The sequence below is a fragment of the Electrophorus electricus genome, chromosome 2, assembly GCF_041902795.1.
Source record: "Electrophorus electricus isolate QZ-2024a chromosome 2, ASM4190279v1, whole genome shotgun sequence".
Taxonomy (NCBI): Eukaryota; Metazoa; Chordata; class Actinopteri; order Gymnotiformes; family Gymnotidae; genus Electrophorus; species Electrophorus electricus.
The window spans coordinates 33,736,158-33,757,596 of NC_137498.1; the positions used below are offsets into that span (position 1 = coordinate 33,736,158).

General features: G+C 37.3%; 3 protein-coding genes across 4 annotated transcripts; 1 reads left to right on the forward strand and 2 right to left on the reverse strand.

Annotated features, from left to right (window-relative positions):
* Window positions 1–125: 125 nt before the first annotated feature.
* On the reverse strand, window positions 126–13,855 carry mapk15 (mitogen-activated protein kinase 15). Its single transcript, XM_027025449.3, has 14 exons — window positions 13,372–13,855; window positions 12,368–12,466; window positions 12,168–12,197; window positions 11,669–11,759; window positions 10,183–10,313; window positions 9,918–10,081; window positions 9,666–9,805; window positions 9,418–9,475; window positions 9,027–9,164; window positions 4,092–4,197; window positions 3,432–3,762; window positions 3,140–3,267; window positions 2,827–2,979; window positions 126–674 (listed from the first exon to the last, which is right to left on the reverse strand). The coding sequence occupies exons 1-14, from the start codon at window positions 13,438–13,440 to the stop codon at window positions 483–485; spliced, it is 1,830 nt and encodes a 609-aa protein (XP_026881250.2). The 5' UTR covers window positions 13,441–13,855; the 3' UTR covers window positions 126–482.
* Window positions 13,856–13,992: 137 nt separating this feature from the next.
* vps28 (VPS28 subunit of ESCRT-I) lies at window positions 13,993–18,073 on the reverse strand. Of its 2 annotated transcripts, none has more exons than XM_027025450.3 (10): window positions 17,944–18,073; window positions 17,312–17,375; window positions 17,128–17,156; window positions 16,984–17,021; window positions 16,428–16,517; window positions 16,206–16,311; window positions 15,994–16,095; window positions 15,513–15,566; window positions 15,319–15,410; window positions 13,993–15,007 (listed from the first exon to the last, which is right to left on the reverse strand). In XM_027025450.3, exons 2-10 carry the CDS (start codon window positions 17,349–17,351, stop codon window positions 14,887–14,889), a joined length of 672 nt encoding a protein of 223 aa, XP_026881251.1. In that variant the 5' UTR covers window positions 17,352–17,375; window positions 17,944–18,073; the 3' UTR covers window positions 13,993–14,886. The 2 variants fall into 2 exon arrangements, with proteins under 2 accessions (XP_026881251.1, XP_026881252.1); XM_027025451.3 differs by having other exon boundaries at window positions 17,957–17,975.
* A 436-nt stretch (window positions 18,074–18,509) lies between these two features.
* On the forward strand, window positions 18,510–21,120 carry aunip (aurora kinase A and ninein interacting protein). Its single transcript, XM_027025463.3, has 3 exons — window positions 18,510–18,918; window positions 19,213–19,378; window positions 19,490–21,120. The coding sequence occupies exons 1-3, from the start codon at window positions 18,814–18,816 to the stop codon at window positions 20,545–20,547; spliced, it is 1,329 nt and encodes a 442-aa protein (XP_026881264.2). The 5' UTR covers window positions 18,510–18,813; the 3' UTR covers window positions 20,548–21,120.
* Window positions 21,121–21,439: the final 319 nt, after the last annotated feature.

Here is a 21,439-nt window from a genome sequence, read left to right on the forward strand (position 1 = left end):
GAATTTTCTACAAACTCAGAAAATTATCATGAAAAATTCACCCATATATCTCGTTAGAATTCACCTACATATCTAGAATAAAAATCCTTAGTTACAAGGTGAACTCAAAGGATCCACACCTCTCGTGTTATACAAAAGACATTTATTGCATTATGTTTATATAGCCACCAATTTTTTTTTTAGTTTTCGGCACAATCTTCAAGGTCAATATTCCAGGTAAATCAATTAAAAATATTTCAAAGTCAATATTTCAAGAAAATTATTTCAAAAAAATCTTTCACGTTTCATAGCGGCATTTTATATGGAATAGCATCCATCTCGGTGTGAGATCTCATGTCACACATTCACTCATGAAGAAGGACTTTATTATTAAAACCCTTTGCCATTTTCCATCATTCTACAAACTAAAGTCCCTTTTTTTAGAGGGCCAGATCTCCTTGTCCTCTGCTTGTAAAGGTCTTTGCTTTCCAGTCCAAACAATTCTATAACTGCTGATGATATTTAAGCAAGCTGTCTAGCACAGTTCTGTTGATGGTACCATAGGCCTGAGAATAGCTGCCAAGCTTGGCTCGAGGGTCTCCAGCAGCAGAAATGTTGGAGTTGTTCTGGAAGACCTTCTTGCTAAACCTGGGCGGAGCCTTTGCCTCACGTGCCTGAGAAGGTGAGCGCTGGTTCTGCACAGCCGCAAATCAACACAGTATGAGTATCTCACATGATCATATATTTAAATCATACACTTGTACATTTTAATGATAAACTTTTTCCCATATGGCTGTTGCTTGTAGTAAATATTTGGTGTAACATCATAATGGGAAAAAAAAAAAAAAAAATAAAAAAAATATATATATATATATATATATATATATATATATATATATATATATATATATATATATATATATATACATACACACACACACACATACACACACACACACACACACACACACACACATTTTGTATGCTCGCACACACACATACACACACATTCCAAGGACTAACTACAAAAACATCATAGACATGCACTTCAACAGAAACATAAATGATTAGACAAATAGTAGTTGTAGTACTGTATGTTTAAAATATAACCATCCTGAATGAATAAGTTGCTATCAACCCTTCCTCCTCACGTATTACTGCAGGGGTTGTCTATTGTATCTCTTGCAAGAGATGTAATCAACTGTACATTTGGATAATCAGAATTAAGGACTTGTTATTTCCAGGAGCAAGGTATTTTAATACCAGTTGTTGGGGTCATCATACCACCATACTCATCATACCACCATACTCGTGTGCCATCATACCACCATACTCGTGGTATGACGGCAATAAAATAGGCTTAAAGCATCACACAACAAATTAGGGTTATTTTAAATAACCTATAAGAACTCATCTAAAATAATCTCATAATGAAATGCTTGGATTGTTAAACGTTCAAGATAGAGTTGACTTGATAGAGTTTTACATGTTGCATATAATTTTAAAAGTAATTTTATTCAGGTCAAAGATGGTCACAGTTTTTCTATCTGAATATGGACCACAGACCTGGCAGCTCCTTCTTTTAGTACTGGGTAGGGATGCTTTTACGTATTTAACAGCAACCTTGTGGAACTGGTTGCCAGGAAGTCTCAAAATTGTTGACAGCTTGCAAGGGTTTAGACATGCCATTAAGAAATGGTTATGAGAAGGAAAAAAATGGCAGTTAATAGTTCATTTTAAAAATGAGAACTCACTTTTTAATTGTTAATTTTAAACAACTATATTGACATGTGCAGTGATTTTATATTAATGGTGCCATGCTTGCTATATTCCATCAGCTGCCTATAGCTGGATTTGTTTATTTTAGCGACCACAGTGGAAATAAGTATTCAGACTTTTTGTATTATCCCCCACTGCTTGTTTATATTATACACATTGCCTCTTTTTAATTGTGGTGAATGCTGTTTTTATCAAAAAATTTGAAATGGTTTAAAAAAAAACAATCAAATCACAACTAATCAGATAAACTGATTTCACTTCTTACAGCTTCAAAAGCTCTTTGCTTGCACAGCTGATGAAAGACCTCTGTCCAAAATGTGCTGTTTCTCTCAAAACCTTGTGTAATACATTGCCATTTTTATAATGTAAAACAAAGCTACAACTTATGTATATAATAAAGATATCAGTGTAAATGTGTAAAAATGTAAAAGTTTATTCTTATTTATGGAGAATCTATTGTCATTAACATATAAAATTGAAGAACACCAGATTTAAAGTGGAAAATAACACAGTACTACACTTTCAGTGGTGGTGTCTAGGGGTGGTAGGTGTGAGACATAAGTGAGACATCCATCTAGAATCAGCCAAAGTCAACCTCAGAATTTAACACAGAATGCAACAAATGCAGGAAATGTCATCAAGCCTAGTGGCCTAAAGCCTGTCTCCTGCTAGAGAGTGTATCAGGTGACAAGAAGGCCTCTTTCGTTTATGTGTCAGATGCCTGTAGGGTGTCTCAGTATATCAGTGATTTTTCCCCCCTCTCTTTTAATAGTCTTCTAAAGATAAACATTAACATTGTCACATTAAGAGAAGGGGATGCTATATAATCAGGGCTAAAATAATTGCTCTTATGAGTATTATACTGTAACAGAAACAAAATAATGTACATTAATGCCCATTAAAGAAACAGAACTTTAATTCATGAAATAAGAGTGATTGTAAATGCACTACACAAACAGTAAATTATATGTGAATTAGATTTTTGTGAAGATGCATTTATACCTGTTAGTCAGTGAAATTACAGTAAGAGACTAATTTGTAAAAGGCTGAAGAAGGTGGCCCACTTACCAGGCGAGCAGACGTGACACACAGGCCAGTGGACAGGATGGTTTCCTCTTTGTGAAGCAGAGGGTTATTCTGAGGCTGTGAGAGGGTGAGGGAGAACAAGCAGCTGTGTGCCATTGAGGCTGACTGACCACGTGCCTGACCCAGCTCTACACCCTAATATGAGGAACAAAAATCACTGTAGGAGAAAGTGATGGCATTTGTGCCATGCTAATATCCACATCACAGTAACTACATGAATCCATTGCAAGTGAAAGGCATTTACAACTGGTAGTCCTTCTTCAGTCAGATAAGGCAGAGGGACTTAAGGCTTTACCTTGATCAGGTCCTCTCCGGGCAAGTTGCTACTGCTTTCATTGTTCTGATGCCGCAGCACCATCTTTCTGCCAAATCTGTGATACTGATGTTGAGGGGACACTGAGATGGATGGTTTTACTACACCATCTGGTAAGAAACAAAGAAGCATTTCTACTTGAACTTGAGTCCAACATGTGAGGTGTATAGGCTATTGACACCACTCTGAAGTGGTCAGAATGTGTGTGCATGATAGAAAGTGTCTGAGTTGTATATATAAACAAGCTGTGGTGTAGTATTAAATTAGAACTCACTGGACACATGCGTGATAGGGTTATAAGATGTCTTCACCATGTTGGGGTCTATGGCTGGGCTGCTTCTCCCATTGTATGGTTGGGGCAGTTCTTTTTTGCCTGTGGGCTTAGCATCAACTGATTGGGTTTTGGGTTGGTCGCTCTTTTTACAGAGTTTCATTTCACCTTCCCTTCCCCCCTCCTGTCTCTCATCTCTCTTCAATTCTTTGTCTTTTCTGTTATCTTTGTCCAGATCATGGTCCCCACCGCATTCCCTGGTCATCTCATCAGCTTTCTGCTTCAAATGATCTCGTTCTACCATCTGGCGATTGGCCCGTTTCTCCAGAATCAACTGTTCATAAGGACATTAAAGTAAAGGCTTATTCTCTTATAGTGGAGCATGCATGAAAGTGAGAGTGAGAAGAAACAAAACCTTCTGCATAAAATAGCAGCTACTTTTCTGAGAACACATTTTGAGAACGTTTCATTAACTGTGGTCAGCCAGGCCAAGAAAGTGTTCTCATTCTAAAATATGTTGGAGGAATCACAAGTCTACTACCAAAACACAGCATTTTGTCTTGCCATAGCACACATCATATGGCTGACTTAACATGACGGATTAGCAAAGCACTCTTAAAAGTCTAAAGTCAGGGCATGCAGAGATTAGTGTCGGCACTTCACCTCATAGAGTTTGTTTCTGTACTGAGCAACAGAAAGCTGGACATCATCATCCACAGGGAGGACGACATCGTAGTCCAGACTGGGCTCACTGGCTGGGTTGTGAAACCTTATGTAGAAGAGCAGGTCATGGGAATCATGGGAGTTATTAACATATCAGTATTCTGCTAACAGGTTTAAACATCAAATTCAAGACTATTTCTGTGACTATTTCTCTGATGTATGATGTATACACAAAGTTTTACATGAAAATAAAGAGGAGATGCAAACTGAGAAATACAGTATTGCTATGAACACACAGCAGAAAAAATTACTACACTACAAAACTGGTATGTACAGTATAACAAGCTCTGCTACTGATAGTTCGCTGTGCGAAGATAATCTAGGATGAGGAACAAGTGAACAGCTAGTCCTGATGCACTGCACATCATATATACACAGATAAATCTAAGATCTTGAGATTTAGACTCTATAGATAGTGACACCATATAATCTTCATTTATCTTTTTCTCTTTCCATAATCCCTCTCATTTTTCACTATAGAGTATATGGCCAAAAGTATGTGGACTGTCACGACTGGCCCTTCCTAGCATCCTGTCTCCATCGCTACCCTGTGTCGTGTCTTTGCTTTGTTTTACTTCCTTGTTTTTGTTCCATTCCTTAGTTTAGTTTTCTCCACCCCTCATGAGTTTCTTCTCTGCCCCTCATGAGTTTCTTTGTGTTGTTTGCCTTAATTAGCAAACAAATGTGTATATATACCCTTCTGTTTTTTATCTTAGTTGGCTGGTCAATGTGATTCCATGCCTCTATCATGTTTGCTCTGCTTGTTGTTGTCCTAGCTCCATTTGTTTTGCACATTCCATGTTCTTTGTTCTAGGCCTGTTTGCTAGCCTGTTTTCTGTTTTTTATTTCAGTTTGCCTGTTTGTTGCTTTTGTGTATTACATTCTGTTTCATCATTTTCATCATTCATCACCTGGACTTTGATTTGGATTTGCCCTTAATAAATCTTGTTCTTCTCAGCGTATGTGTCTGCTTCATAATCATGTCCATGTTACATGGACACCCCTTCTAATTTATTGAGTTCGGGTGTTTCCGCCAAAACCATTAGTATAAGATGTATAAAATCAAGCACAAAGCTATGCAGTCCCAATAAACAAAAATTGGGAGTGGAATGGCAAATTGGCTTGTACTGAAGAGCTCATTTATTTTAAACTTGGACACCTTTACTACAAGTCAGTTTGTGAAATATCTGTCTTGCTAGATCTGCCCTGGTCAGTTGTACATGCTATTGTTGTGAAACATCAGCTCAGCCATGTAGAGACACATAGCAGATGCACCAAGTGATGAAGTGCTCAGCACATTAAAAAGGCCTGTCTTCTGCTGCATCATTCAGCACAGAGTTCCATTGGGACCTTTATTAAATGGGATTCTCCGGCTGCACAGCTACACATATGCCTAAGATTGAGCCTTAGGATATGAAATGCCAAGTGTCAGTTAGTGTGGTGTAAAGCATGCCAGCACTGGACTCTGGAGCAGTTGAAATGTGTTCTCTGGAGTGATGAAACATGCTTCATGCTTTGGCAGTTTGATGGATCTGGGTTTCGTAAATGCCAGGATAATGCTACTTACACAACAGTAAAGTTTGGTGGATGACTGAATCATTACAACAAGATTCCTGTCAAGACACACAAAAACCACTGTGGTACAGATATACGAACCAACTGAAGATGATGACGATGTAGACAAAGATACATTCTATAATCAACTCCAAGATACTTGAAGATACTGATTGGTGACTTTAATGCACAAATTGGTGAAAGAAGACAAGGCTTGGAGCACGTGATTATTGTCATGGAACTGCTGCAAACACGAATGATAATGGTAAACAACTCATTTTGTTTTTCAGCCTAAAAAAATGTGCACTTACTACAAACACTACACACACACTTATTACACACACACACACACACACACACACACACACACACACACAAAATATACACAAAAAGATATGGTGACCACCTAATAGAATTACGTAAAAAGAAGTCGACTCATCCGCATCAGCAGAAGATCTCAGGAGATCGTCGATACAAGATGTCAGAGCATGTAGAGGTGCAGATATTTGTTCAGACCACTATCTTGTTAAAGCAAAAATGAAATTATGAGTGAAGAAAATAAAAAGCCAACAAATAGCTAGACCTTTTCAGCAGTGAGGCTGAAAGGCACAGCCATCACAGATCAGTACTGATTGAATCTCAGCAATCACTTAGCAGAGCATATTGAAGAGCAATGGGTAATGTTTCAACAAGCAGTAACAGACAATGCAGAGGAAGTTATTGGGAGAAGCGAGAGGTGGATGCAGGACAGAATGTGGGCACTTGCTGATGAGAGAAAAATTGTCAAAATGCAACAAGAACAACCACAAACTGCAGCAGAAAAAGAAAAGACAACAGAAAAGTATTGAATGCTAGATCACAAGGTGAAAAGTAATTGCCAGGCTGATAAAAAGGAATGGATAGACGAAAAAGGAAAAGAAGTGGAAGATGCAGCATTGCAAAATGATTAAAAAACTTTAGATCATATTGTTTGAGACTTGACAGGCTCCAGAAGTAATACAAATGTTCCCATAAAAGACAAAAGTGGGAAGACATTTCTGATTGCCGAAGAACTAATTGCATGTTGTATGGAACATTTTAAAGACATGCTGGATCAACCAAATCCAATAGAATTACTACATTTTAATGATTTTACCTTCCTTGAAGAAGTAAACATAACAATGGCTACAATCGCAGAAGAAGAAACTCCCCAATCAATTAAATCTTTGAAAACAACACAGCAGCAGGGCTCAACCAAATTATGGCAGAACTGCTTAAGAGGAGGTAATGCTATAGCAACAGTACTAACAAACACCTGCTGGCGAGAGGAATGCGTCCCAGACAAATGGAGACATGGAATTATTGTTAAACTGCCAAAAAAGAAAACATTTCCGACTGCAACAACTGGAATGGCATCACAGTCCTATCCGTTCCAAGTAAACTCCTCTGTATCATATTGCTCTAAAGACTACGGGAAGCCATTAATATAACACTCTGAAAAGACCAAGCTGGGTTTTGCAGCGGAAGGTCATGCACTGAGCAAATATTTACACTCCACAACATCACTGAACAAAGTACTGAGTTCCAAAGACCATTATCAATTTAATCATCTTTGTGGACTTCAAGAGATCATTTGATAGTGTACATGGAGAATCATTATGGCATATTGCTAAAGCATACAGTATACCTCAAAGATTCATAAATATCTTTAGGAAAATATATCTTAATTGCAGGTGCTGACTAAGAGTTATTACAGGTACAACAGAATATTTTTCTATTACTACTGGCATGAGACAAGACTGTGTGTTATCTCCCTTTCTCTTTCTCCTGGTCATTGTTTTTATCATGACACAATTGGTAAATGAAACACATGGGAATATGCTGGAAAGAGCAAGAGTTGTTGGCATACCTAATTATGCAGTCATTGCCCTTATAGAAGAAACAATACAAAGTTCGTAAACGTTGTTTACAAAATTAGAAACTTCAGGTGTATATAAGTCAGCTTGACAGTTAGTTCTGGGAAAAATAAGACCACACAAATTGCTGATCAAGATGCGAACACCCTTGGTGTCAATGAACAACCGATTGAAGATGTCAAGCAGTTTACCTACCTCTGCAGTATAATGACCAACAACGAGGACATTAAACCAAATGTCTTTGTTTACCATATAAGCAAACTGCAAAAATGACCATAACTTGGATTCTGCCAGAGGGCAAGAGGAAAAGAGGCAGGCCAAATAAAACTTGGCGAAGAACCTTTCTTGAAGATCTACAGATGTCAAGGTACGGCCATTCCCCCCTCAAATGTCTGTCTGTGCGTGCGTGTCTGTGTGTGTCCGTATTGCCACGCCCTCTTGTGTTGTGCACCTGATCCTTGTTGTGTGTAATTGTCAGGAGTGTATATAAATTTCGTGTCGTATTGTCAATGTTGTTGGTGTTTCACCCATGTAGTGTGTTTGTGTGTGTTGAGTTGTGCTTGTGATTAAAAACGTATGTTCTGTTTAACGTGCCTCATCCCCGTACCTTCCTTAACCCGTTAAACGTCACAACAGAAGGTTGATATCACATGATGTAGTTGAGAAGGTTGCGGCTGATAGGATAAGCTGGCATCACAGTGTTGCCCAATGTGCTACACAAGGCAAGAGGACCTAAGTCTAAGCCTTAGTTCTAGTGAAGGGTAACGTTAATCCTACAAAAATACAAAGACATTTTAGACAATTCCAGTTTTGTGGCAGCAGTTTGTGGAAGGCCCTTTACTGTTTCAGTATGGCACTATCCTTGTACACAAAGTATAAAAATATCGTTTGGTGTGAAGTCATGGAGCCATAATTGCAACCACACCAAACACCTTTTAACTGGAACCTCGACTGCAAGCCAGGATTTCTCATTCTACATCAGCGTCTAACTTTACAAAAGCTCTTTCGACAGAAACAGCACAAATTCCTACAAAACACATGCCAAAAAGGCCTTCCCAGAAGAGTGGAGGCTGTTAAAGCTGCAACCAGGGGGCCTAACTCCATATTAATGTCCACGGTTTTGGAAAGAGATGTCCAATAAGCTTATGTAGCTGTCATGGGCAAGTATCCACATATTTTTGGCCATAGTGTACCTTTCATATTTACTTTATGATGATTATACCCATTATAATCAGAGTGGTTACTGAATAATATGCCTTAGGATTGAAAACTAAATAAGATCCTGGAGTTCGAAAATGTTAAATAACAGTACAGGTTTTACTAAATTCACAAATTCAGAACCTTTCTGAAAGACTTTTGATAGGTTTCAAAACTCTTTTAAGTACTGAAAATCTCATGTCAAATAATGTCAAATTATTACATTTACTTTGCCACATATGGATGCTGGAGGGCTTGCTCTGCTGTCAGCCTGTTATCCGGGTTGAAGACCAGCAGATGCTGTAGCAGATCTAGGGCATCAGCTGGCACTGATGGCTGCAGTAAATCACCTATCGGCACCTGTGGCCTTAGATACACATTCACAACAAACAAATGTTCAACCATGTTTATATTAGGTGATCTAGGATGTGTGCTAATGCTAAGTCAAGATGACTATGATAAAGCAAATGACAATAAATTGGATATTTCTATACTGTATGTGTAAAAGGCTACACATGTAATTGATCATCTTCAAGAAATTTCATAACCAAATCTTTGGTTTACAATTGACTAATATTCCAATTGGACATGGACATATGTCTACATCTATGTACACATACCTAAGCAGCATTCTCTGAATTACAGATGCTCCATACTCTGACTTAATGGCCAGCACATCTGAAATTAAAGAGGAGGTTATACATCAATCAGAATACATGTGAAAGCTAAACCTATTTGAGTAACCTTTTTTACATGCCAGGGCCAAAGTTCTCTCCCAAATACTGTGCTCATTTGCTTTTTAATTTTCTGGGAAATTGATTAAATATATAAATTGAAGAGGAAATACATTGTGAATCTCAGTGCTTACCCTCTGGTGTAGGGTATGGGATTGCACTCATGATTTTCTCGATCTGATTGATTGTGGAAGTTCCAGGGAACAGTGGTTTGCCGAGCAGCATCTCCCCAAGAATGCAGCCCACACTCCACATGTCCACACCTTTTGTGTACCTGTGCAACAGTCAACAGGCAGTGGAAACTTTGCTGCCATGATAAAAAAGGGGTAGTGTGTGGAAAGAATGTGTATTCATTTTCAAAGAGTAGTAAAATGATGGAAAGGTACCGCGTGGACCCGAGGAGAATTTCAGGAGCACGATACCATCGCGTTGCCACATATTCTGTCAGGGTAGGGTTCCCAGCATCTTCTTGGATCTGGTTCAGGGAACGTGCCAAACCGAAGTCACACAGTTTGATAAAGCAGTCTGCATCTAGTAGTATATTGGAGGGCTGTACAATTCAGAGAAGAGATGGAGAAACATGAAATGCTTGTATCAGATGTTAGGAAGCTTAGAGGGAAATGTCTTTAAGGTCCCTGCATATGAGCTTACCTTCTGGTCCCTGTGGATAACATTTCCAGAGTGTAAGTATTTGGTAGCTTTGAGAAGCTGGTACATGATATAGCGCTTATGAATATCCTTCAAAAGGTTACCTTTCTTTATTACCGCATGCAGGTCTGTATCTAGAGAGAAAAATAGCACTAATTAAATTCAGTTGTCACAATGATAGTGGCCAGAAGTAATGTTTCACAGTGCACATCCAATGTGTGCACTGTGATTTACTAAATAACTATTCCCTTAAAATATTACATTTTAAATAACTGAAAAACTTGTGCATTTGGATAAAACTGCTTTTGTATTAAATTGTTTTAAATCTCAGTTTCCAAGTGCTATTTATTCATCTTCCCCTCAAGATTCATGTAGACAAATATTATTTTAAAAAGTTTTAAGTTTAATGCCAAGTTCATGCCAAGTATTCTTGCATACTGGACAAGTATTTATATCTACACGGTGTGAGCTATATATGAATGATAGTCCTTCCATTAAAAAAAAAAAGAGTACAAAGGTGATCATACAGTTATAATGGAAATGTTACACCCAGTGCTTGGTTTCAAATGCAGTGCAGCTGATCACTGCCTGAAGTTTGTGAACTACAGCCTTTACCAGGTGGCACAAATCTTCCCTATAATTCTGCCTGTAGTGCAACCTGTTTCACTCCCTGCATATTTCTGAGGCATTTTGCTTTTGGCTATATCATCAGTAAGTGAAATCACTGGGTTTCAGGTCAGGTGACTGATTTGGCCAGTCAAGAACATTCTACTTTTTGGTGCCGAGTTGATTTTTGGTATGCATTTGCATTATATGTATGTTTGAGGTCACTCTTCTGCTACACACTCATGGGTTTTTATTTATTTGATTTAGTGTGAGCAGCTAAGATGCTTCATCATTCTTTGTAAATCATCCTGCTTCTGTGGTCAGCAGTGAAATTATCAATAAGTACAAGTAAGCCAGATCCATCATTGGCCATATATACACACAACACCATGGTTCACAAATGAGACATGGAGCTTCTTTTTCTCACTGGCTTTTAAAAATGGATTTCCTAACAAACTGCAACCTGGTCTGTTTTTAAATTATTTATGCCGACTCTCTGAGGTTATTCTATGTATAATTGTATTGCTATGTCTACACCCTAGAGGGCATGTGACCTTTTCAACAGTGTTTTTTCAACAGAGGGTTTACTTCATTATTCACAGTATTCTTTGTGACCTACTGCTGTGCTTTACCATGATGTAGCAAGTAGACCATGTAGACCAATTACTTCCACATAGTAATGGTTTTCTCTAAATGGATCCCTTAAGTCCGCATAGAGCAGGGCTTATTTCTCGTAATGCAACAAAGAAATGAGCCAAAACACCCTCATTAGGAGCTGGAGCTATCACAAGGGAAAAGGAAGAGCAGGTGCAACTTGGATAGCTGCCACAACTCCAGGATCATTTATATTCTCTTTATAGCATGCACAGAAATGCAGTCTTACCCATGTACTCAAACACCAAGTAAATATCTTTGTCATTTTGGGCTCGGATGACATTCAGCAATTTGATGATATTGGCATGACCCCCGAATTCCTGAGGGAGAGGAAGTAGACACTAAACAGACACTTCTTCACTTTGAAACATTAACATAAATAAATAATAAATAGATGTGTAAAAGATGACAATACCAGTAATTTAGCTAATGCTAGCCCAGAAAGGTGCAGTGTGATATTTTATGCAAGACAGTGTCTAAGTCTTTCATCACAATACAGCACATGGACAAGTGATCATGTTTGAGATTGGCCAATGTGCGAATGTATGAATATGAATATGAATATAAATCTATAGTAAAAGCCAGAACACATAAATAGCACCCATAAGGTTTCCTGGAGAAGATACAGTGTTTTCAATATGCCATATTCTCTTAAGGATGAAACAGAGTTCTGATAAAAATGAAAGGTCAACTTGTTGTGTCATACCATACTTAATAAGTGTCCTTACCTGAAGAAACATAATTTCTCTGAATGTTCTCTACATAAAGAAAATGAAAGACAAAAAATTTAGATACCGGCACATGTTCCTAAGAATATAGAAGATTTTGTTTATCAATAATTAACTAGTAAGTTACAGTATGTATACTATTAACTAGTATTAACATGTCAGAATATTGCATATTATTACAAACTGTAAAATTATCTGACCTGAGCATCAGTTCGGTTTCTGAAGGCATCAAATATTTTTTTAACTGCCACCGTCTCTCCTGTCCTTCTATCCACTGCCTTCCACACAATTCCGTATGCCTGTTATAACAACACATTTCAAAACAATTAATCCTAACACAATCATTGCATGAATGATTTACACCTGCTACCAAACATAAGCTGAATTGCACACTATATGCAAATACTAAAATTACTGCTAAGTAATGACAAACTAAGGCCTTTTCTCCAATACATTCTAAAGACAAGGTGAAATTTAACAAATGCATAGTAACCCTAAGATAACCATAAAATGTTAGAGAATCACCCCTCCTGTCTGTATACAACTGTATAGAACCTTCCGTATGTTTTTATTAAACAAAACAGTGTCCTTATCACATTATCTTTCAGAGCATAACATGTTAAGGACTCTTGGAAGAATGGACAAGGTTGGACACTTCCCTTTATATGATTTCTTTCACAGTTGTTAATGTCTAACTACAGGACAGTGTGTTCTCCAGGTGCTTGCTCCCGCCACCTCTAGTCTATTCTTCAATCCCAGGGGTCATGTGCAAGAGGAGATATGGCTCCTCCTTGTCCCTAAACTATACTCACAAGCTAATCTACCTGTATAGCAGTCAACAGGGTTGACAGCTGGCATCTAACATACAATAATAAATCTAAAGAACCGAACCGTTTTAGAATAATGTAGACTACTTGGATGTAAGTTGTGATCATGCTTTGTAAATCAATTGTAGATGAAGGTAAATGCTTAGCAAATGGACGATGAATAACAATCATTTTGTAATAACAATTCACCTTCCACGCATGCAGCAAAACAGAACGATATACGAAAAGCAAATTAACAGCTTCCCTTCCTTATGCAAGTACTTAATAGGCTAATAATAGAAATTAGAAATGATGGTAAGATGGCTGAGTAAATAGGAGCCGACATGACAACAAGATTTAAAGGGTCCTCGTCATCGTAAAGGATTTCTTCCACTTACCCCCTTTCCAAGTCTTCGCTTTATTTCATACTTCAGAGCGATGTGCTCTTCCACTTCGGTAAGGTTCATTTTTTAGGTAAACGATAACTTAGTTATTTTGTTGATACTCTGAAAAATGTCTGGCTATGACTATGGCAAAAAAAGTGATTTTGAAGCAAATAGCAGGCGTAACGCTAAACCATCTGCTTATATCTAAAACAGAAACAATACCTGTCAGCCGACTAAAAAACTACGCGAGAGCAACACAACCAGCCAGTAACTGCGATTCTTGAAGCAGATACGGCTAAACGTTAGCTAGCCGGCTAGCTGGCGTCTTGATGTAGGCGTTTAAACAAGGACTGTACAAAGTTACTTGTAGTAAATACCGACAATTTCGGCGATTATTTTATTTTTCATCCTTATATTGGACTGTTGTTCATCGGTTCGAAATAAACCAAATTTCTCCTGAGTCTGAATCTCACCTATTAATAGTGTCGGCAATGCAGTGGAAAGTGGCGCATCGCTTAGTTTTGTAACCGTTGCCCTGGAGACTCAAGCAGCTGTGAAGGGACTGTTTTCCTTAAAGGAGCCACATTTTGGATATGGTTCTTAAACCGCAATTTGGATTAACTTCGCACAGCATTCACTTGTATCATGTTTTTTAATGATCATTTCTAAAAGATTTACATGCCCATTTTTCAAAACTTTTTTCAGCAGTGGTCCTTTAATAAATATAACTATACAATAAAGATTTTTTTCCCCCATAACCAAAGAACAGAGAAAGAAAAGTGTAAATGATCAATGAAATGACTTTCATATGCTAGGAAAAACTAAATTATGCCAAGACAAAAAAGAAATAATTAAAATGTATTTTTTCTTTATGCTGTTTATACCCTCTCATCATTCCAGTGAAGAGAAAAAAGCTCAATACCATCTGAAATTAATGCAAGAATGTTTTGAGTGCATTTCTGTAGTTCTGCCAACAACCCAGTACAATGGCAAAACATCCATCTATTCCCCATGTCAAAGTACTACAATGCCTGTTTCAGGTCCAGGTATTCAGATTTATGTTGTTCTATAAACAAGGCTTAAAAATATTTCAGCTATAGAAAAACAGTGATTGAAAAGAGATGTACTTTCATTTCAAGTGTAATTCTAAATCTGAGTCAATACCACATCTGAAAATCCTAAAATCCATCTGAAGCAGTTTTCTTTTCTCCTTATGCCAATGCTCAATGATTTATATCTAATGGGTGTAGTAACTATATTAAAAACACAATGCTAATGGAAAAAAAAAAAATCAATATCATAGTTAGTTAAAGCTATGTCTATTTCTGAAAATAACAAAATAGTGGACAGCAATGTCAATAATCAGAAATATTCCACTGGATTTTGAGGAGTCTTTCTATCCAAAGAGTTCTGCATCAATGGATAGGCTTCCAGGACAGAGTGAAGGGATTAGGATGTAGATGACTGAGGGGATGTTGGAGAGAGTGGAGTGTGAACAGTTCTTGGGAGGAGGGGGGAGCATGTTGTTTAGGAGGAGTGCAAGAACCGGTTGAAGGCATTGTAGGCAGACTCCAGGTCAAACAGCATCTGGCGAACCTGAGAGTCATCTAACTCATCAGACGCTGACATGCTGCTCAAGGTGGTCAACCTAAGCATGGAAAAAGTAAAAGGGCAAAAGAAGACAGAATGCAGAAATACACAAAGAAGAGTTAATTTAAAGTGTCATCATTATTACAGGTTTCACATTTCAAAATAAGTAAATATGTCCACTAAACAAACATCTTTACTTTTTTGCAACACCCAGCCAATTTAGTTGTGAAACACCAGATAAATGGAAAAATGTCAATTCTTTTGTTGAATGTCAAATGTCAGCAGTAAATCTCCAAAGCTACATATCTACTACTACCAGCATTTTTCGTACTGTTTACCAGCCAGAAGACAAAAAACATCCATGCTTACCAAAGGCTGACTTTGTCCTTAGCCTCCGAATCTGGTGGCATGTTGCTCATCCTGTTCATGGTTTCCATTAGCTCCCTAAGATCTGGCTGGATCTGACATACATGCACATCAAAAACTAGATCATGACCAATGGGATGTGCTAATAAACACTTTATTGATTAGTCCATATCACCATTTAGCCAAACTATGAATACCTCATCCATTGCTCGAATCTCCAGCCTCAGCTTGTCCATCACTGTGATGAAGAGCTAAAGGGAGCAGAAGGGCAGAAGAGGATACAGTACTAGCCTATATACTAACCTATATACTGCAAGTGAGGAAGTGAACAAGATTTCTAAATATAAATGTATGACATCCACTACCCAGCCCAACAGCAGTTCAAAGGCAGAGCAAAGCATACAATGTTATCTTTTTTTGTTGATAGTGTATAGTGTGGTAAATTATACTTTCACAGGTTTTATTGCTGGGTGCACAGTCCTTTAGTAACAAGGAGCACTTTGGCATTGAAAAAGGACCGCGAATTGCAAAACAAATTTATTTTTAATCTACTTAATGGAGCTTTTGGAGCTACTCAAAAACCCAATAGAAGTGGTTGCTCTTTGGCCTTCACTCAAGCAAAAACACTGACTATAGGATGTAAAAGTCAGTGTTATAATCCCCTGTAAAAGTACCTACAGATACAATATCTGCAATGCAGCGATTCAGGTTGCCCTTGTCATCCTTTATGGTAATTGGGCGGTCTTCTTTAATTCTCTCCATTGCCAGTGGGCAGTCAAGCTGTGTTAAGAAAGGCAATAGTCAAAGATTATTTAGTTCACAAATACAGTAACAGCACACATTAGATAAAAAAAAAAAAAAAAGAGCCATTATGAAGTGCCAGTAACTACCCTGTATTTCCTACAAAAGTCATCAATGGAGCCAACATCTGATGCCTGGACCTGTTTGAAAGCAGCCTTGTACTGGACAAGCAATCGTGAGCAGGCACCTGTGTATCTGAAAGAATGTGATGTCTATTTAGTTGAGCTGCCATTTATATTATATACATACACCCTGGTATATATAATATACCCTGGTATAATTTCAGTGTCAAATGCAGAGGAAATACTTACTCATTAGGAGTAACACAGTCCTTAATGTAAGCTTTTTCTAAAGCTTGGAGTGTCTTTACCACAGCAAACAGCTCTGCCATATTGTCATACCTTTCAATACAGTCAACAAAGGTGAAATTACCACCTAGAAATGTCTGAAGCTACATAGTAGAAGATTATATTCCATCAAAGCAGACAGACACATTTGATCTTAAGGTCTACCAGAGTTTATAATGAACAAGAGAAGAATGACATTTTATGCATTTGGCAGACTCTTATGCATAGCACTGGCATTTGCAAAAGGCTACAAATGAGCTCAGAGATATATTCTGGGAAGAAGATATTTTTGTTGTGAGAATCTTGTCCATTATCAAAGATTCCAAATGAGTGTACTGTGAGTGTTCAAATTAATTATATGATTGACTGCAATATAATAGCTTTGATTTTAAAATAAATTATGCAGGGTATTACTCATCTTTAACCACATCACATCAAAGGTGTACCCATGTTTTAATATATTGCATGGCATATCACAGCTGCAATATATAACAATAAAATACTGTTCATAATTACTTACTTTTCCCTTTCTCTTGCATTTTTATACAGCTTGACTTCCTATAGAATTGTACACATAGGAAGATTAAAACAAAACCCAAATCTAAATGAAGCCATATTTAATATAAATAAATGGAATTATTTTTATTTAACAGACTGACAGTACCTCGTATAATTCTGGTTTATTGGCCGGTGCTTGACATATGGAAAGAAAAAACACCAGAACAATATATGGGTGTATGCGTGTGTGAATGGGAGAAAGAGATTATCAAAATAAATGAAAAAACACATTGACATCTCTTTAAAATTATGTAAAATATCTCTACAATTACATTGGCTTTTCCACTTACCCCCTCCAATCCCTCCTGAAGCAGGTATTCCGTGGAACATGGTACCAATCCCAAATATCAGCACCTGTAAACAGTAACCATATATCAATGTTACGATCAGCTCGTTATAGAAAACTAGTGCATGCTACTGGCAGCAACAACACGAAACTGTTCAATTGGATTTCTCCGCATTGCTGTTGCATTAGTCGGAATGTGCCAGGGTAATGAAAAAATAATCGACGAATTAATTGAGGATTACGGAAGTGAATTGATAGGGCCGACACAACCCTGCTGAGCCAACTCTGAAGAAAGCACGCAAACGAAAATCAAACATAAAGATATAGTTATATATTTCCACATTTAGGGCAGAAGAGGGCATATCCGAGAGTAGCTGATAAAACCAAATCAATCTGAAGATCTGTCGACAATATCGTCATATTAGCGAGCTAGCTATCTTTAGCTAAGCAAGCGAGTTTCGCTTCTCAGCATTTCATTTAGCTGTAACTGAAATCCGCCACTTAAAATAACTTAAATTTGGATACATACACATATTTCTAAACTAATTGACTACAAAATTATATAATTCAAAACTCAAAGTATTAACCGTGAGAATATATTCATGAAAAAAAGTGAACAAAGAAACAGAAAATTACTTAATCTGTTTACGTCAAAGCTTGTTCTTGTTCGTCGCGGAGTGCATACGTCACTTCTGGTTATTCCCAGGCAGGGTTGCCAGATTTTCACAATCATTTACACAGGAGATATTCCAGTCCTTGAGGTTTTTAGCGTTTTCCCTGTTCCTAAATTCACCTCAGATTTTATAAAAGCTGTGCAGTAAACAGTGAACCCTAAAGTTAATTTAAAATATCAATTCCTAAGCTTTTGATTATGTATATGATACATATTTATTACAAGATTCAAGAGGAATTTAAAAATTTGGGTTTTGACTCCACATCTGAATCTGGTGTTATGATGTTAACTGGTAGTTATTTGAAAAGTCATTATTATTATTATTATTATTATTTGTAGTAGTAGTAGTAGTAGTAGTAGTAGTAGTAGTAGTAGTAGTGGAATTAGCATTATTAAAGATTCAGACACTCAACAGTTTGAGCTCATCATAGACTGGTATATACAGTATAGGCACGTATTTAAAATACTTGGCAACCGAATCGTATTCAAACACATTGCGCGCGGGAATAGTAACGAGTTAAAAATAACCACTACTAGTGAAGAGGAACGTTGGCTCTAGAGCCTTAGCTAAACGAATAAAACTTGCCTAAAAGAACAATCATTATACATATACGTATTAATCGGAATTGATTTATTGAATAATTTAGTTGTGGCCATTATGCTGCGCTTTACAATAGCTTCAAAATGTGTTAGAATTAACCTCTATTGGATTGCATAATCTAATTTAGTTAGCTAACCTGGCTAGTAGGCTGGATAAGCGAAGGTTTATTTTAAACGGAAGTTACTTTCTTATAGTTATGGTGTAACGTTAGCTGAACAGCTAATGTATAAACATGAAAACCACCCAGAGCAAGACAACCAAACCAATACCCGCATCTGCAACAGAAGAATGCGGAGTTTGGCTTGACGCTGGCGAATTAAGAGCAAAGAAACCGAAGGTAAAACAGTGAAACAAGAAGCGCTCGGCGAAATTGTCGCCAAATTCTTGTAGACCTATGGCTCAACTTAAGTACACGCAAGCCGCGCAGTTGCTTATAGACAAAGGCCAAAAAATGCTTTATATTGTATTTTATGTCAGTGTCATAACATTTATGCAACGTGACTTGCATAGCTAACCGCAAGATATATTCATCAGTAATACCATGTGCTGCAAAAGTAGTACTTTATATTGTGGTTCTTCGTTGTAAAATGTAACTTTACGTTATATTTTAAACTGACTTTACTAATAACAGAAACGACTGACACGGCCAATATCCAAATTACTGAACCCCCTGGCTCAGTCAGGTGGTTACAGCATGGCAGTAGCATTGAGCTTTACACAGACCAAACTGCAAATGCCTGCAGCAAAACAGAGCACGATATCGTCGTTCTTTCCACCGCAGAGTAAAATGAGTAAAGGTAAGAAGTAGTTTAAAGATACAAGACCTTCTGTTGCGTTTATTTTGTATTCCATAGCACATTTTAAATGGATACTTTGCTTCTTGACTGAACATAATTTATTCTTGTCAGACACAGAAGAACGTGGGACACCCAGTCCTTCCAAGATGTCCTTTACTTCACTTCCACAGGCACATGTGGGAACCAAACGAAAGCGTGAGATGACATTTGAACTGTCTTCTGAACCCAGTAAAGACACCAGACATATCTCTCTAGTACACCCACAGGATTCCCATGTAGATTTTAAGAGGGAGGCAGATGAATTCTGTAAAGACAGAGAAAAAGAGAAGCACTTTTTCCATTTGATTTGGGGATGTCAGTCAGAAGATCTTGAGCCAGCAGAAAAGAGGAGACGGCCAGAAAATATTATCATTGAAAATGTGACAGTCACACAAAAGGAATGCAACAAAGCAAAATTTGATGGATGTAAAACCATTGAGGAGATTAAAGAAATTCCTGAAACTCTGCTTCAGAGGCATCAGGTACAACAAGATTCTTATGTGCATTCTAATCAGATACATAAGAGTAGTTTTAGAGCCAACCAGGATGGTTCTTTAGCTTATAACTCTGTGAAGGGTTTTCAGAGTCAGAAGCCCTTCAGGCCTTCTATTCAGAGGGCTGTTTTTACCACAAGATCAATCACAGAGACCCAAAACACAGCAAAACATCCATCTAAGGCTTATAAAGAGCTGGAGCTATGTGAACAGAATCACCATTATATTCGGTGGGCACCTGTGAAAACAATGGATAAAGAAAATAGCAGATCCACATCACCCTTACAACATGTTAAACATTTACCTCTTAAGCAGCAGTTCTCTCCTAGTCCAGCAAAGCTTTTTTCAGATTTTAAGGTGAAGTATTGTCGGTCACCTAAAAAGTCAGTCAAAGAGTCTCTGGGGGATGAAGGAGATTCCTTAGCCATGTTATTCACTCAGGACTCCGAAGGCTTTCGGGTGATTGCCAACCGCAGCAAATGGGTTAGATGCCCACTGAAGGATTGCACTAATTCTACTGAAGGCATAGATTACTCAGACATCCCAAAGCCAATGGAACGAGAGGAGAACACAGACCTAGAGCCAGAGATGCTTTTTACAAAGGACTCTCAGGGAAACATGGTCATCAAACACTAAATGTTACATTAGAGTTGCATGGATAGATGGATGTGGAGGATGATTTTGTTTTGCTGCTGATTTGAAAGGTGTTTTAAGTATCATCATAATTAGACAATGATTAGATAACATTTATATAATGTTTTTATTTATTTATTTTTCTGATTACATGAGCCAAATATCCTTGTTCATTTGGCTCAATAAAGAAATGGTCTACCAAAAATAAAGTGAATAGGTTGATTTTAAAACCATCCTGTATCTTGTGAGCATCTTTTTATTAAATAGCTGATATTGGTATATGGCTATTATCAGTGAGTTAGTTGGTAAATATAATTCTTGCACATCTAATGGATATAAAAGAAAATTGAATGTCAGTATTAGAATATAAAGGACAACTAGTTTGTATATACCTGTGTCATTGCAATTTTCCATACTTCTATATATCTAATTTGCGCTATATTAATATGAACTAGCTTACATGTAGGTGAATGGTTATGGACAGTCATCTTAAATGTTTTACTGGCCTGATACAGCCACTTCTACCCATTAGCTACCAGCTGGTAAGGTTTCTGAAACTGAATCTTGACACTGAATCTTGTGAGTTTTCTGATTTAATTTTTTTTCTAAGTATAATGCATTATGATCTAATCTGGCTGTAAATAATGCTAAGGGAATAGTATGATCATTGTGAATTTTCTTCTTTGCTGCACAGTAGCTAGTAAAATACAAGAGAACCTTATGAACCTTTTTATCCTCCTTTGTCAGACATAAATAATTGGACAAGGCAGATATTTCTTTTTGCATGAATGTATGAGATTTAGCTCATTCTTTTAATAGAATGACATTAGCGTGGTTACAAGTGTAATTTTCTAAATTTTATTAATTGACTTGGCAATTTGAGTGGAAATAAATA